General features: G+C 38.7%; 1 protein-coding gene across 1 annotated transcript in view; it reads right to left on the bottom strand.

Annotated features, from left to right (window-relative positions):
• Positions 1–16,886, bottom strand: part of SPTA1 (spectrin alpha, erythrocytic 1) — an 80,146-nt gene that overhangs the window by 58,629 nt on the left and 4,631 nt on the right. The window contains exons 5-15 of the mRNA XM_068965057.1: positions 15,216–15,349; positions 14,241–14,385; positions 12,463–12,617; positions 11,368–11,503; positions 11,169–11,270; positions 9,302–9,439; positions 8,311–8,421; positions 6,642–6,719; positions 6,355–6,510; positions 4,565–4,769; positions 2,961–3,142 (exon numbers count right to left, since the gene is read on the bottom strand). Of these exons, the coding sequence (XP_068821158.1) occupies positions 2,961–3,142; positions 4,565–4,769; positions 6,355–6,510; positions 6,642–6,719; positions 8,311–8,421; positions 9,302–9,439; positions 11,169–11,270; positions 11,368–11,503; positions 12,463–12,617; positions 14,241–14,385; positions 15,216–15,349 (1,542 nt within the window). The remainder of the gene's footprint in view (positions 1–2,960; positions 3,143–4,564; positions 4,770–6,354; positions 6,511–6,641; positions 6,720–8,310; positions 8,422–9,301; positions 9,440–11,168; positions 11,271–11,367; positions 11,504–12,462; positions 12,618–14,240; positions 14,386–15,215; positions 15,350–16,886) is intronic.

The raw sequence follows: 16,886 nt of genomic DNA, 5'->3' as shown, positions 1-16,886 counted from the left end.
AAGAATGGAACTGGAGGAATCAACCTGCCTGACTTCAGGCTCTACTACAAAGCCACAGTCATCAAGACAGTATGGTACTGGCACAAAGACAGACATATAGATCAATGGAACAAAATAGAAAGCCCAGAGATAAATCCACGCACCTATGGACACCTTATCTTTGACAAAGGAGGCAAGAATATACAATGGAGAAAAGATAATCTCTTTAACAAGTGGTGCTGGGAAAACTGGTCAACCACTTGTAAAAGAATGAAACTAGAACACTTTCTAACACAATACACAAAAATAAACTAGAAATGGTTTAAAGATCTAAATGTAAGACCAGAAACTATATAACTACTAGAGGAAGACATAGGCAAAACACTGTCTGACATAAATCACAGCAGGATCCTCTATGCCCCACCCCCCCCAAAAAAAAAATGGAAATAAAAGCAAAAAGAAACAAATGGGACCTAATTAAAATTAAAAGCTTCTGCACAACAAAGGACAGTATAAGCAAGGTGAAAAGACAGCCTTCAGAATGGGAGAAGATAAAGGCAAATAAAGGAACTGACAAAGAACTAATCTTGAAAATATACAAGCAACACCTGCAGCTCAATTCCAGAAAAATAAACGACCCAATCAAAAAATGGGCCAAAGAACTAAACAGACATTTCTCCAAAGAAGACATACAGATAGCTAACAAACACATGGAAAGATGCTCAACATCATTCATTATCAGAGAAATGCAAATCAAAACCACAATGAGGTACCATTTCACGCCAGTCAGAATGGCTGCAATCCAAAAGTCTGCAAGCAATAAATGCTGGAGAGGGTGTGGAGAAAAGGGAACCCTCTTACACTGTTGGTGGGAATGCAAACTAGTACAGCCACTATGGAGAGCAGTGTGGAGATTCCTTCAAAAAAAAACTGGAAATAGAACTGCCTTATGACATAGCAATCCCACTACTGGGCATACACACTGAGGAAACCAGAATTGAAAGAGTCACGTGTACCCCAATGTTCATCACAGCACTGTTTATAATAACCAGGACATGGAAGCAACCGAGATGTGCATCAGCAGATGAATGGATAAGAAAGCTGTGGTACATATACACAATGGAGTGTTACTCAGCCATTAAAAAGAATACATTTGAATCAGTTCTAATGAGGTGGATGAAACTGGAGCCTATTATACAGGGTGAAGTATGCCAGAAAGAAAAACACCAATACAGTATACTAATGCATATATATGGAATTTACAAAGATGATAACAATAACCCTGTATGTGAGACAGCAAAAGAGACACAGATGTATAGAAAAGTCTTTTGGACTCTGTGGGAGAGGGAGAGGGTGGGATGATTTGGGAGAATGGCATTGAAACATGTATAATATCATATGTTAAACGAATCGCCAGTCCAGGTTCAATGCAGGATACAGGATGCTTGGGGCTGGTACACTGGGATGACCCAGAGGGAGGGAGATGGGAGGGGGGTTCAGGATGCGGAACACGTGTACACCCATGGGGGATTCATGTTGATGTATGGCAAAACCAATACAAAATTGTAAACTAATTAGTCTCCAATTAACATAAATAATTTTATATTAAAAAAATATTCTGGTGTGATTTCAGTGGGTAACTTTGAAACCAACAGCCTAGACATCTGTTTCATAGTCCTGGCCCTGTTGTTAATTTTCTCTGTGACATTGGAGAAGTCACTTCATTTCTCTGTGCTTCAATTTTCTTAAGGAAAAAAAAAAGGTACTACTAAAAATATTTCAAGTTTTGAATTGTAGGATGCCAGAATAGAAAGACACATTTTATCCAAACTTTTAGTTTATAGGTAAGTAAAGAGAGGTGCAAACACGTGAAAAAGATACACCATAGAACTAGGAAGTGATAAGGCTATATAAAATCCAGGTTTCTGGATTGAGAGTACAATGTCATATTTAGAAGAGTCAATAAAGTCTTATATCAGCCATGGGGTTCTGACAAAAGACACCAGGTACCAAGAAGAATAGCTGGAAAAAGGAGATACTGGAAAGAGATAGTTGACCAACTAAAGGTTCTGAATTTTTACCTTTGGCTTTGTTGGGTAATTAGAATAGGAAAAAGGACACCAAAATGGCAGTGAAGAAAAACAAAGGACAAAGCCCATCAAAATGAAACAAAAGAAAATCTGTGGACCGGAGTGAGAACCTCAGGTGACACAAACACGTGCCCTTTTTGGCTAGCCCAATTTGCACAGGGCAGGCTCAGTGGGGAGGAGACAAAACATATAAACAGAGGAAGCCAAGAAGGATTGAGGCCTCTCCTTTGGGGTTGGCCCACCCTCACGCCTCAAGAGTGTACTATCCTCTGCTTGCTGAATAAAACTGAACTGTAACCAAGCTGTCACACTGGGGCACCATTTCAAATCTTTGCTGCTGCGAGTCAGAACCGAGAAAATTACGCACTCTCCCAGTATATCATCCAAGTCGTGGCACCAGATATGTTGGGGGAGTGTGTAAATTTCTTCAGTTCTGTCTCATGGGAGCAAAGATTTGAAATGGTGGACCAGTGTGACAGCTTGCTTACAGCTCAGTTTTATTTGGCAAGCAGAGGATAGAACACCCTTGAGGCTTGAGGGCAGGCTGACCCCAAAGGAGAGGCCTCAATCCATCTTGGCTTCCTCTTTTTATACTTTTTGTCTCCTCCTCAATGAGCCTGCCCTATGCAAATTGGGCTAGCCAAGAAAGGGTGTGTTTGTTTCACCTGACATTCTCACTCCGGTTTGCAGATATTCTTTTGCTCCATTTTCATGGGCTTTTCTGTTCTTTGTTTTTCTTCACTTTCATTTTGGACTTCTTTTTCCTATTCTAAATACTTAACAGCTTCCTGTTCTGTCTCACTCTTTTTTTAAAACAATAATTATGATGAATGTGCTCAGAATGTATATAGGTAACTTGGCTCACAATTGGTTAAAGAGCTAGCAACAAACCTGACGAGAAGCCACAGCAGACTCCAGGAGGCCATGTTTCCTGAGCAGATTCTGGACATCTGCTAGGCCTTTCCCATAATCCTGAGATCTAGCCTGCCATTCCACTTCATCCAGCCATTGCCTCAGGTCTTCTGCATTATTTTCAAATTGCAGCTGCTTATTTGCTTCATACAACTGGATCCCTAGGAAAAGACATCAAGCATAAGACAAGTATCATAACTAATCTTCATTATATGCTATTAAAAGTTATACCAACCTAAGGAATAATATAATGTTCGGATAGTCCAATGGGAAAAATATAACTGTCTAACATGTGATTACATAAGAAATTACCATTAATTTGTAGAATTCAGATAGGATTTGCTTTTGAAGATAGTAGTGTTCTCAAAACAGATATAAAAAATATGTTCATTTCTTGTTGAGGTATGGGCCTATGTTAGATTTTTAACTATCTTGTCACTTGTTATTCTCCATTAAGACCTCCCTTTCAAATGGATTTAAGCATAAACATGTCATTTTCCAAGAAAAAAAAAAAAACTTGGGGTTAGCTCAGTTTGAAATTTTGAAGTATCTTTTCCTAAATATCTTCCTCAGAACTTTGCTAGCCATCAGCCACCTCTGCCTTAGTGCCTGTTCTTTATCACAAACCACACCCTACAAGTGTCTCTTCCAGAAAATATCTTGATTATCCACTGTTCTCAGCTAAATTCTTTATCATATGATCTTATAGCAATCATTTGCATTATTTCTGTGAAACAATTACTAGGACATGAAGTAACAGCAACTTCTTGCTACAGTCAAGTTGATTTTTTTTCCTAAACCAAAAATCAGGATATCCAACAAAATCAGCATGATGTATCTTTCCTATAATCAGGACAGAGGCATGTCTATAGATAATGTGTTATAAAAAGTCCATTAGTTATAATAATGGACTATTGACAGAAAAAGCATCATTATTTGTGTTAATTATGATGATTGATTTGTTTTCCAAAGTAGGAGGTGAAGTTAAATTTAAGTAGAGGCTAGTCAAGCAGACATGGGAATTTTTTAAGAGCTCACAACAGAACCTGAATATGCCCAGATAGGTGAAAAAAGCAAGCCATGCAGCCTTTTCATAAGAATAAAATATCATGGGAACATCACATGTGGCCCCAACCATATTTTAATGCCTAATTAAATAACCTGAGTCAGAATACATTGCTTCATTTATAGAACAAAAAGATGTATAATTGAATTTATGGACACTCATTTTAGATGTATAGTCAATATTGAATTCACGGTATCTGAATATTTATTCAACAGGAAGAAAAAAGAGGGAGAAAAGTGAAAGGAAAACAAATATAATTTCAGTTGAAAATACCTACATATCTGAAGAAAAGAATTGTGTTAATATATAGAAGAATTGTGTTAATACATAATAATTGTGTGTGATAAGTTTAGGTTAGATTTTATAAATGTCTTGACCAATAGAGGAAGACACAGGGAAGCAAATGAGTAACATCCCTCCCTTCTCACAGAGGCCACCAGGTAAATTCAAGGTGGTAAAGATGAAGGTGGGTTTCAGAATTTAGGAATTCATTTCTTAAAAAAACTCTGCTTCTAACCTTTCTGCTCTGTAGCCTCCTGCAGTTCAGTCCAGAGGCTGTCAACTTCCCTCAAACGATCAGCCACCTTGTCGGAGGCATAATGATTGCTGTCAATCATCTCCTGGCCAGTTTTCTGTATATTATTAAGCCGGATCTTATTAGCTGCCAATTCTTCTTCAAAGACTTTCTGCTTTTGAACCTGGCTCTTCAAGTTCAGTGTTTCCTGAGAGAAAATGAAAAGAATGAAAGAAAACAATTCCTTGAAAAATGAGGGGCAGATATTTTGAGGACAGGAATTTTTTTTTTCACTATAAATCTAAGTGAACTAAGAAGAGGATATAAGGAAGAACTGTTCTAGTCCAAGTATAGAGCCAGAGGATGCTCAGGAAACTATGACCAATCACTCCTTTCATACAAATGGCAGACATGGCTAATCACCCCCAAACTTATTTCTACTGAGTCTGGATATGGTCTGAAGATCACTTTAAATATGGCGCCCTATGTAAGGATTATCAATCGATCATAGCTGGCATGAAAGATGGAGATTATTTTCCATTCCTGCCTTTAGCTGAGAAGACCTGTTTACCCTACATACACTGAAACCATAACTCCTCTAGAGAACACAAGCACATAGTGCTGAGTTTTACAGAATGAAAGTTCCAAATTAGATGCTCAAAGTTCTATCAAAAGAATATTAGAACAAGAGCATCAGAGGTATACATTTAAGACTAAATGATATTTAGAAAGTAAATACAGTGAATAGATATTGGACTAGAAATCAAGAGACTGATTCCAGTCCTGACTGTAAATGCAAAAATTTGTGAGTGTATGTGTGTGTGTGTGTGTGTGTGCAAAATAGTTTAACAGTTTAACATGCTCAGTCACTCAGTCATGTTCAACTCTCTGTGAACCCATGAACTGTAGCCAGGTAAGCCCCTCTGTCCATGGGATTTTCCAGGCAGGAATACTGGAGCAGGTTGCCACTTCCTACTCCAGGGGATCATCCCAACACAGGGATCTAACCCACCTCTCTATCCATCTCTCACATTGGCAGGCAGATTCTTTACCATAGTGCCATAAGGGAAGCCTATTGATAATTTATATTGTGAGTGAATACTATGTGTTTTATACAATATCAAAATTTAAAAAAAATGTATGTGTGACTCAAAGATAATTCAGGAATTTTTCAAAGTCACACAAACTAAAACAGGACAGGGAGTGAATTCAAGCCCAGTGTTTACTTTCCGCCAAGAGAATTCATGTGTCTAACTCTATGTTGCTGCTGCTGCTGCTGCTGCTAAGTCGCTTGTAAAACAGATCTAAATAATCGGTTAACCTTGGGCAACTCACTATACAATTCAGATCCTGGTTTCTTCATCTGTAAAATAAGGAATTGTTCCTTTCCAGCTACAAAGCAATAAGTCTATATTGAATCAAACCATTAGGTTAATTCTGAGTTCCTGGTAGCCTGAATGAATGACTAGACCCAACATTTACCTACTATAAGGGTGCATAGGGCAGCAGAAAGGGGGATATGCAACTAAATAAGGGGAATCTCTGCTTTCCCCTGCTCTGTTAAGGACCACTGGAAATTGTGCCAGGGAAAAGGGGTGATGGGCAACAGGGTATTGGAAAATTGGAAATTACAAGTACAGTCCTGGAGGAATCATTGCCCCTCTCTGAGGCTCTGTCTCTCCATCTATAAAATGAGGCTCACCAGCTGAACGCTACTGTCTTTTCAGGTCCAAGATTCTAGTTTCATGAAATTAAGTACCAATGAGTATGTCCAGGGTCTGCAACCCTGCTACCTTGTAATCTTCATCATCTGCCAACTTTTTCTTTTTGTTGATCCAGTTCTTTAGGTCATCTGAATCCTGATACAGTTGCTGCAGAAGGAATGAATCCTCCAGCAATCTGCGTCTAGTGGCAGCCCTTTTTCGTAGATCATCCCGTCGGGCCAACAGCTGCAAAAAACATAAACAAACTCACTGTCAGAAAAATAAAATATGGATGCCTGAGATCTACTGCCTACCATGGTTAACAATGCTCCAACATTTTCCCTGACCCGGGTGCACAAGCAGGCAGATGCACATACTTGATCCCGGATAGCAGCGATGTTCTCTGAATCATAATGCTTATCATCAATCAGTTTGGTTGCAGTCTTGTCTATGGTCTGGGGAAAAAAAAAAAAAAAGTTTTTCTCTCATTGGCACTGAGTAAGTGGCCACAATTTGGCTAGCTGTTTAAAGAGGAAGCATGACAATGTGGGAAGAGGATAAGATTCAGGGTCAGAAGATCTGGGTCCTACTTCTGATTTCTGTTATAAATTGTATTTCAAAATATAAATCTCAGAGAGGTTAATTATTTTCTCTATGCCACAGTAGTTTCTTCTTAATCTAGGTTACAGTGAATGAATCCTGTTTTCACTATGAGGTGAATATTTGATCTATTTTTAAATTTTTAAGAAGCATTGTTGATACAGCCTTGTTCAATGGCCAGTCTTTATCTATCTATCTATCTATCTATCTATCTATTCACTCATGCATCCATCATATACCATATGTACTTTTTAATAATTCTTCTTATCTCTAGCTATATGGGGAATGGAGTCAAATTACACATGTGAATTTTGACTCATTCATAAACTCTCAAAATTGCTCAGGATGAATTAATCAATTGGGAATAGGAAAATGATGTGAAATTACAAATAGTGTTTAATAAACAATAACATTTCACATTGTTATCTTTTACCAATGAAAATCAACCTAATAAGCATATGAACTGGGAAGGGACCATAACAAGCTCTGAATTGACCCAAGATTAACAAGAAAAATTTGGAGTTTTGTGGTTATTGTTGTGCTGGTGGTATACATGTACCTGTGCAAGTTTTGGCTAACCCCAGAACAGTCCTAGGAGATAGCCAAAGACATATAGTATATATGCATTGGACAAATAAAGTCTCCCTTACACTTCTCTGAGACTTGCTTATGTATTGACAAGTTTCTGGGACACTGTAACTCAAGGTTCACAAGAAAATTATAGCAGCATTAAATGCAAAATGTATAGATGAAGATATACAGGAAAAAATAGATACTACCAAGATTTCTAGATATTACTAAAGAAAGCTAAATGGAGATATTACTGGAGAGGGAAAGACTAAAAAAATGCAAACAATATATTCAAACTTTTAAATTATGATTCATATTGGATATGGATCCCATAGTTTCTATTTATACTGCAGAAAAAAATAAGACAATCAGGCACTGTGTCAGAGAATATAAATTGCTCAAAATTTTTAAAAACTGTCTAAAAAAAATCACAATATTTTAAAGGAACTATCCTACAATTAAATTAAAAAAATAAATTTACCTAATTCTGAAAAAAATTAGAAAATAAATACTTTCTAAATATGCTTTGTGGAATAAGAAATGTGTTGATAAAAATGGGTATGATTATTTTTCTGGATGTTTTCTCTTTTTAAAACATCTCTCATATCGGATAGTTATGAGTGATTCTAAAGACTGGTAATCTATGAGATGTGTGTAACACAGGGAGTTCAACCTGGTGCTCTGTGACAATCTAGAGGTGTGGGATTGGGTGGGGGGTGCGAAGGAGTTTCAAGAGCGAGGGATTATATATACGGCTGATTCACATTGTTGTAAGGCAGAAACCAGCACAACACTGTAAAGCAATTATCCTCCAATTAAAGATTAAAAAAAAAAAAAAAAATGAAGCCAGTGCCCAAATCAGGGCCCATTTCTTACTGTGATCTTCTCCTCCTGGGCAGTAAAAGCTTCCTCAAAGTCATCATGCTTCTGACGAAGGGCTTCTACACTGCCCAAGGAATTTCCGAGGTCCTCGTTTTCCAGGAAGGCCTGTAGAAGACAGAAAGATACATCCCAGCTGTGCCTCACTAGTGAGAGTCATTCCCTTTGGAATATCTCTGAGAAAAGGAATAAGAAAGGAGGTGAGGGGGATGGAAAAGCAAGATGGAAATTAACACAGGGTAGGAGAGGAGAAGGCAATGTCAACCCACTCCCGTACTCTTGCCTGGAAAATCCCATGGACGGAGGAGCCTGGTAGGCTGCAGTCCATGATGTCGCAAAGAGTCAGACACAACTAAGCGACTTCAATTTCACTTTTCACTTTAATGCATTGGAGAAGGAAAGGGCAACCCACTCCAGTGTTCTTGCCTGGAGAATCCCAGGGACAGTGGAGCCTGGTGGGCTGTCATCTATGGGGTTGAACAGAGTCGGACACGACTAAAGTGACTTAGCAGCAGCAGCAGGAGAGGAGATAGAGATTAACCTCAAAGAACAGAACCTCAGCTTCAGAATCCCCTTCCCAACCTTCTCATCCAAATTTATCACCTTCATCTCAGTGTGTGAACCAACCAATCTAAGCATGATTCAGTGTTCTCAGATCCTCAAGAGGACCACTCACCTTCACCAGAAAATCTCTGGTTAGTCCTGCCTGACTCACATTTTTCTTTTGCCGATCCCTTAACGATTGGATATTCATTTTGCCACATGTTCAGAGAAGTTTAAAAACTCTGTGCTTTGTATTTAAATATTTTTACTGTGCATTTGTCCATGAGGGAATTTCAAGAGCCTTACAGAGAGGGTCGATCTTTTCTCTTCCTTGTGGCTCACCCTCTAGTTCCCACATGAACTGAAGTGGTGGTGAGGATGTTGATAGTAGTGAAGGAGGAGCAGGAGAAATGGCTTCTGGACACTTGCTGAGCCCCTGTGTTACCTCTTGTCTGCTCATCCAGCTGTCTACTTGCTCACTGTCACGGTAGAAGAGGTGCAGGTTCAAGCACTGCTCATACTGCTGCTGACGCTTCTCCCACAGCTCCAGCAGAGCCTCCCAGTTGTTGCTAAGTACTGACATCTATGGAAAGGAAAAGGTAAAAGACCAGGAAGATATTAAGTGAATTTATTTTATCCTACTGTCACTGAGCATCTAATAAACGCAAGGCCCTTTGAAGGAAAAAAAAAAAAAATGAATAGAAAAACAAGCTTTTCTTTTAAGGCTCCTCAGTTCAGTTCAGTTCAATCTCCCAGTCATGTCCGACTCTTTGCGACCTCATGAATTACAGCACACCAGGCCTCTCTGTCCATCACTACAACTAAGTAAATCCCTATAGTATAGAAAAAATGGGAGAAATACCATAATAGAGGTATACCACACTTACTATGTACAAATAAAGAAGAAAAGATTAATTGATTCAAAGACACAGGGAGTAGAAGTATAGAAACTATTGTATCAAACCAAAATTTAAAGGGTAGAGAGGTGGAGATCAGGATTGTAGGAAGACATAATACCACAAGTAAGTAATTATTCCAGGTTATCATTGGATTATACCAAATGCTCCAGAGAAAACTGCAGTGTCTAAATAAGGTGGACATTTCATGAAATTCAAGTTCACAGGGCACTTAAATGCTTAGATTGAGAAGTCTGCATTCTATTTCAAATGCAAATGAGAACCATCAAGGAAAAAGGGACATTCTCAAACTCATGAAAGCCTTTGTTTCTGCCCAAGCATCTGTCTGAGAAACCCCAGCTTATTAAAACTGCTGTGTTAATTCCATCAAAAAGATGGTACAAATTCCCAGAATTCAGGATAAAAGGTACATTTCAAGGTTTTAGAGTTCCATTCTTCCTTTGGCAGAAAATTGTTAAAAATAAAAATTCATATTATAATTCTCCCATAGGGTTCTTGATGATGAGTTGAAAATATAGAGATCTCAGTTTTCATCATATAGTGCTGGTGGCTGTGCTTGGAAGCTAATGAGATGCAGAGAACCTGCAAATCTTATTTCAATTATCATCCCAGAAATTCCTATGACTCTGTCACTAGAGCAAAATGTCTCAGGGATCAGGAGGTCTAGGTGAGCCTTTGGATTCTAGAAGATTATGATGATGACAGTGTGTAAAGCTTTCCTGTTGCTTAATGAAGATTTCAGAAACACAGATATAGGAAAATCAGTCTGATTTGAGGTTGTACAGAGGAGAGAAGAAAAGGAGCCATGTACCAGGAACCATGGTAGGTACCTTAGGGAACCCAAAGATGAATAAAGAGCAGTCCTCAAAGAATTCATCGTCTAGAGACTAGCATGGGAAAGTGACACAACAGAGCACATGTGACAAGGCAAGATGGCAAGGAGGTTTCTTGGATCAAATGGTGAAGAATCTGCCTGGACTGTAGGAGACCTGGTTTCAATCCCCAGGTCGGGAAGATCTCCTGGAGAAGGGAATGGCTATCTACTCGAGTATTCTTGCCTGGAGAATTACATGGACAGAGGAGCCTGGAGGGCTACAGTCCATGGGGTCACAAAGAGTCAGACACGACTGAGCAACTAATGCTTTCACTTTCAAGTGATGAAATTAGTTAGATCGACTAATGTCTCAGAGATGAGGAAGCACACATCAAGTTCTGAGAATTCCAAAAGCCTCACTCTAGCTAGAGCAACATATGAAGGAAGCAATGTGAAGTCCAGATCTATGTTAAGATATTTATATGTCTTCTGTCCTTTTTCCATTCAGAGATTGCCAATCAGTAAGAGATTAAGTGAAGGTTATGCATCAAAATTTCACAAAATCTGTTAAACTGGATTACCTTTTCCAGAACTTCATCAGATGCTTCATGACTGGCATCCAGCAGGGCTCGACCAGTCTCATCAGCAGATTGAAATCGGTCATCATAAGAGTCAATCTCATGCTGTGACCACAAGACAAAAAAGTGTGAAAATGAAGCAAGAAATCTGGTATTGTTGTCACCTCCCTCTTCCTCCTACTGGGGAGGCCTTCCTCTCTACCTTATGCTGTTGATGCCTGTCCAGTAGGGCTTCCCCACCAGTCACATCTTTGGGTGGCTCGTCAGCATTGATCAGAGCAGTCTTTTCCTCCATCCAACCTAAGAGCTCATCATAGTCAGATAAGAACCGCTGGTACCTGGGGAAAAGGTAAAGGAAAAGACAGAAAGGAGGAACCAGATGCAAATGGACATTGAACAAAGAGTCAGAATTGGGTTGGGCTAAGATGTACAACATGCTTTTTGCATTAAACCTACCCCTTCATTGCTCTGATGTACTTTCCTATTCCTTTAGCAATGCTGGCTCTAAATCCTTCACTCTAGATTGTATAATTCCCAGGGTGAATGAGTCTTTGTGTGATGAAGCACTTGGGCATGACATCTCCAACATCACAGTCACACTCCAGAAACACTTGAAGTAAAGCACTATTTAGTAAAGTACTATGAGGCCAAATAAATAATCACATAACATAAACAACAGGAAGTGCTTTATGACAAGGGACAGCTAGAGTTAGGATTAGGAGCCCTCATGTATTTTAATTCACTCTTCACCATATCAGTGAAGATAAAAGTCACCAAAAAAATTACCTGTTCAAAAAATCAAAGCCTCACCATTTCATTTTCAATCATATCAATATGATAAAGACTATTTTCTGGTGATTTAACAACTAATCATAAAAATTAAGTACAGAAATGATGTTTAAGTTGTTTTGTTTTGTTTTTTTAATAAGCTGACCTACATTCAGGAAACAATTCTAGATTTATTTTCTGTTCTTCAGCTTGGAAATTAATTCCAATTCCTTAGCTAGGGCCAGGATTTTGACATGTTTCTTCAATTACTTTTTCAGCTTCATGGGCCACTTCATAGCTTCTTACAACTATACAAACAGAGGAAGATAGAAAGGGTATAGGTCATCCTGAGGATTATATCATCCTGCAAAGGACTTCTGGAAAACTAAAATTTCTTTTGCCTCTACTGAGCAGGCAGGAGGGCTGGGTCATTCATTATTTTATTCCTTTCACTCTTTTATTTCTGTTTTAATATTGCACTTTGACCCTGTAGAGGTAGTTAACATAATAGCGAAGAAGGCTTTCTCACCCATAAGAAGCCTGCAGCTTTTCATATCTGCTGGTAGCCAAGTTGCGAATATGTTCCCAGTTGGAGACCAGATCCTCTTTCATCTGCTGGATTTCAGCTGCATCTGAAGGATGGGAAAGCTTCAACTTGTCTGCTTTGGCACATAACTCCTTCACCTTTGGGATGAAAAAGAAACCTAATGTATGAAGGTGGGTAAACAGTATGGTGCTAGATGGTGACTTTATAGTACATACATATGTCTAATGATATGCTGTACATCTGAAACTTACTATATAATTTTAGAAAAATGAAAAAAAGAAACCTGGTGGGAAATCCAAGTATTCTGATCCTCCTGACAAAGTTTTATGGGAGGGATGTAACATAATAATTATATGAGTAAGAATAACATATTAGTGCATTTATATAGATATATCTATATTAATATATTCATGTAACTATATTAACAATAATAATTTACTGACTGCTTTTTGTCTCTTGTTGTGCTAAGCATGTCACATGCATTTTCTTGTTTTATAGTCTCTGTTTAATAAGACTGTGAGGCAGAAACTATTCTTGTTCCCCTTGTATGTGAAAACTGAGAGGCTAAGTATTTTATCTGCCCGAGGTCATTCAATGAATCATTATCAGAAGCAATATTTAGACATATATCTGTCCTTCATTATCCTCTATACTGTTTTCATAAATATTACCATAGGAATCAGAGAGATATTTCTGCTAAGGAAAATTTTTTGCCAAGAAAATTCCAGTAATGCCTGACCAGTGTGAGCACAATTCCTGAGGAGCAGGGTTACTAGGGAAAATTCCATGTTACCATTAGTCCTTTCACTATACTGAATTATAACCAGGTGTTGTCTAAGATGAGATTTCATTATCATTATTCATTAAGTCATGGTATTGTATCACTCATAATTAGAAAACAAAAAAGACCAAAGGGGAAAAATGAGGAAGGAAAAAAGAAGTAGACTGGTGAAATATTTTTCAGAAACTGGACCAAGGGATAGAACTATGATTAAAGCAGAGTAACTAGGGAGCTTCTTGTGGGCTGACTCCACTGTAAAAGCTGAGGAGTAATTAGTTTAAGTTATGGTTAAAGTTGTGAGGGTAAGAAGTAAGAATGGGAAGCGTTCAAGAATATAGGCTTACTCCAAGGTCTAGTGTGACTATGCCTACCGTAGGTACAGGAATTGAGGTCTTTCAGCTTCCAGAAGAAAACCCAAAGGTGGGCTGAGTAGAGTGTTTTAGTGTCTATGTTTATTACAAAAGGAGAAGAAGAAATTTTCTCCCTTTTTCACTGAGTAAAGGACAAAGAAACAAGTTTCATCTCCAACAGGAGAAGGTGTGGTTAGGCAGGAAACCATTCATGAGGCTATTTATTTTGGTTTTAAATTATGAAATATATTACAAAAAGCATAAGTGTATATGTATAATATATATGTGTATTTAAATAAAAATAATTTAAACACAATGCTAGATGTCCAAGAATCATGTACAAGTTATAAACTAGAATAAAGAGGTATATTCATGTGGCACAAAATTTCTCTTTCATTGAAATAATGAATTTACTGTGTTCTATGGAGACAAGTGGAGATGGAAATGGCAACCCACTCCAGTACTCTTGCCTGGAAAATCCCATGGACAGAGGAGCCTGGTGGGCTATAGTCCATAGGATCACAAAGAGTTAGACACAACTGAGTGACTTTACTTACTTATGGAGACAAGATGAACGTCAGATGGCTCTTTTAACTCAAGCATGTTAGCTCTTCCTCCCACAGGCTTACCTTGTCATTCATGACTGCGAGGTTTCTCTCTAGTGTCTTGTGACTGTGAAACAGTGCCTCAGAACTCACAAGGTCTTTGCCATAGTCCTCAGACGTGACTTGAGCCTCCTTCTCCTTAATCCACTGGATGGCTTCAGTCACATCCCTGCCAGACAACCCCATGAGCTCCAGCAAAGGAAGAAGGCAGGCATTCCAGGGCAAACAGCACCCAGCAGGACCAGCCTCAGTTACCCTGTCAGAAATTATCCTATCTTCCCACACACTAGCGAAAAATAGCATTAAGAATTCCTGTTTTGGGGCTTCCCTGGTGATCCATTGGTTAAGAATTCACCTGCCAACGCAGGGGACATGGGTTCAATCCCTGGTCCGGGAAGATCCCACATGCAGAGACAGCTAGGCCCGTGCACCACAGCTACTGAAGCTCCTGCACCTAGAGTCTGTGCTTCACAAGAGAAGCCACCATAATGAGAATCCCGCCCACCACCCTGAAGAGTAAACTCAGGCTCACCTCAGCTAGAGAAAGCCCACCCACAGCAACCAAGACCCAGTACAACCAAAAATAGAATAAATGCACAAAGATTTTTAAAAAGAGTTCCTACTTTAATGGTTTCCATCGAGATGTAGAGACCTGGGCATCCTGTCAACTGAGCCTCCTGATGTACTTCTGGGTTAGCCCTTCACAAACGTCCTTCTTTGCAACCTCACCCTCCATTCTCTTACTGTTTTTGCCCCTGCAGATCTTCCATCACTAATTCACTAGTGCTAATTTTATTACTTTAAGCTCCATTTAACACACTTGGCTATTGACTGGATCACAATTTTAACTACTCTGTTCCTTGTTGTTTTAAAGGCAAGATCATGATTTTCTTTGATTCAAGGTATTGGCCACTAATTGCTAACAGTAGACAAAGGCTAACCCAAATACCCAGCCTGGTGCTATTTCAGTTTCCTACAATTCAGTGGCCAGATTCCTACCTTTTGAACCTCTGGAGGTCCGCAGCACTGGACAGCATTTTCCGTCGTTGGAGAGCCAGACCATGGAGATGCTCCCAGGCTGTATTCACCTCCTTCTGCTTTGACTCAATCGAGGGCAGCTCAGGATGCTTTTCCTGTGGGAGTAAGTAAGTGTTGGACTAATGCAGAAAAAACTTTTAAACACTTCTTATTTCACACTGGTCCATACTTTGTCAGAAGCAGAGGATAGCCATTTAGCCAGATACTGCACTTCACCTTAGCCCTGGTCCATTATACTTGATCCACATCACCAAAATCTAGAAAACCAAACTACCAGTTGCATCTTCTGTCCACAGCTCAAGACTAGTGTACTAACATAGGTTGCCCAACCTCATTATTTTTAGAACTCCATCATGTTGATGGCTGCTAGCTTCTCTCAAGACCCTGAAAACCAAGGAAGAGAAAATTCCTTTCGTGAGGTCTGACTTAATTTTTGAAATCTCGAATACTATGAGTTTTGGCTCTTTTGGGGCCCTGACACCTTGAGAATATAGTTGGAGCTATTTCCCTCTTCCCAGAAGTAGATAGACATGCAGATAAATTTAATTTTGCAGTTCATACAGTTTTGCAGACTATCTGAAGCAATGAGATTTATGTTTATCAGATAAAGCTAGCTAATATAAGCCCATTTTGATACTTGGAAATTTTGAGTAGTTGCCATATACCAGGTCTCCCGACCCCTCCTATCCCTATTTATTCCTATCTCCATTTCTATTTTGCAGCCTCTTCAGACAGAATTTTCTTTTCCTTCCTTCATTACAAGTAGAAATAATATTTTATAAGTCCCAGTACTTAGGCCTCAAGAAGTCTTTCAGCTTCTGTTCTTACCTTCTTGGAACATATTAAAAAGTATGATCTACTGAAAGATGAGAGAGCATATGGAGAAAGCCTGCCCTATCCTTGCCAAATCCTTAGACATGGGAGGAAGGTTGTTTTAGATCCTGTACACCAACTGAGTCACTGCGTAACTGCAGTTACTTAAGAATATCAGGTGAGATCGGGAGAATGGCCCAGCTGAGCAGCTGAATCAGTGAATCTGACTCACTTAACCACGGAAAAATAAGATGTTTTCTGTTTTAAGTTTTGTAGTGGTTTGGTAGATAGTAACAGATAACTTAAAAAAGAAAATTTGCACAATAAGAAAAATGCAGTCATGTTAGAGGGAGAAATTTAGAGACTGTTGGAAATGAGGCCTGGAAAAAATTGAGAAATAGTTTATTTTCCCTACTCTAGTACCTCTTACCCCTGAAATCTTGATTTTATTTACACATAAATATCATTCCCATTTTATAGCTGCAGTGATAATAAAACTTTAAATGGAAGAGCATGATAGCCAACTATTGCAGTTTCTGTTCAATTCCTTCACATACATATAAAATCAGACTGACTTCCCAGGTCTTACATATGTTAAGGGTATTTAGTCACACACTGAGTATTTGTATGCTCAGAAATTAAAAGCTTATTTAAGCACTTTCTTAAGTAAATGAAGGTAAATCTGCCTCTTTTTCCTTCCCCCTCAAAGCACAGAAAAATTTGTTTAATGAAATCATATATATTATGAGAAGCCACGATTATTATATATTCTTTGTCACTTTACTCTGGTGCTTCATAAACTTAAAAAATCTATGTACT

This window comes from Capricornis sumatraensis, chromosome 2, assembly GCF_032405125.1.
Source record: "Capricornis sumatraensis isolate serow.1 chromosome 2, serow.2, whole genome shotgun sequence".
Classification (NCBI taxonomy): domain Eukaryota; kingdom Metazoa; phylum Chordata; class Mammalia; order Artiodactyla; family Bovidae; genus Capricornis; species Capricornis sumatraensis.
Note: the sequence above shows the minus strand (reverse complement) of the source record. Positions and strands in the feature narration are given on the sequence as shown.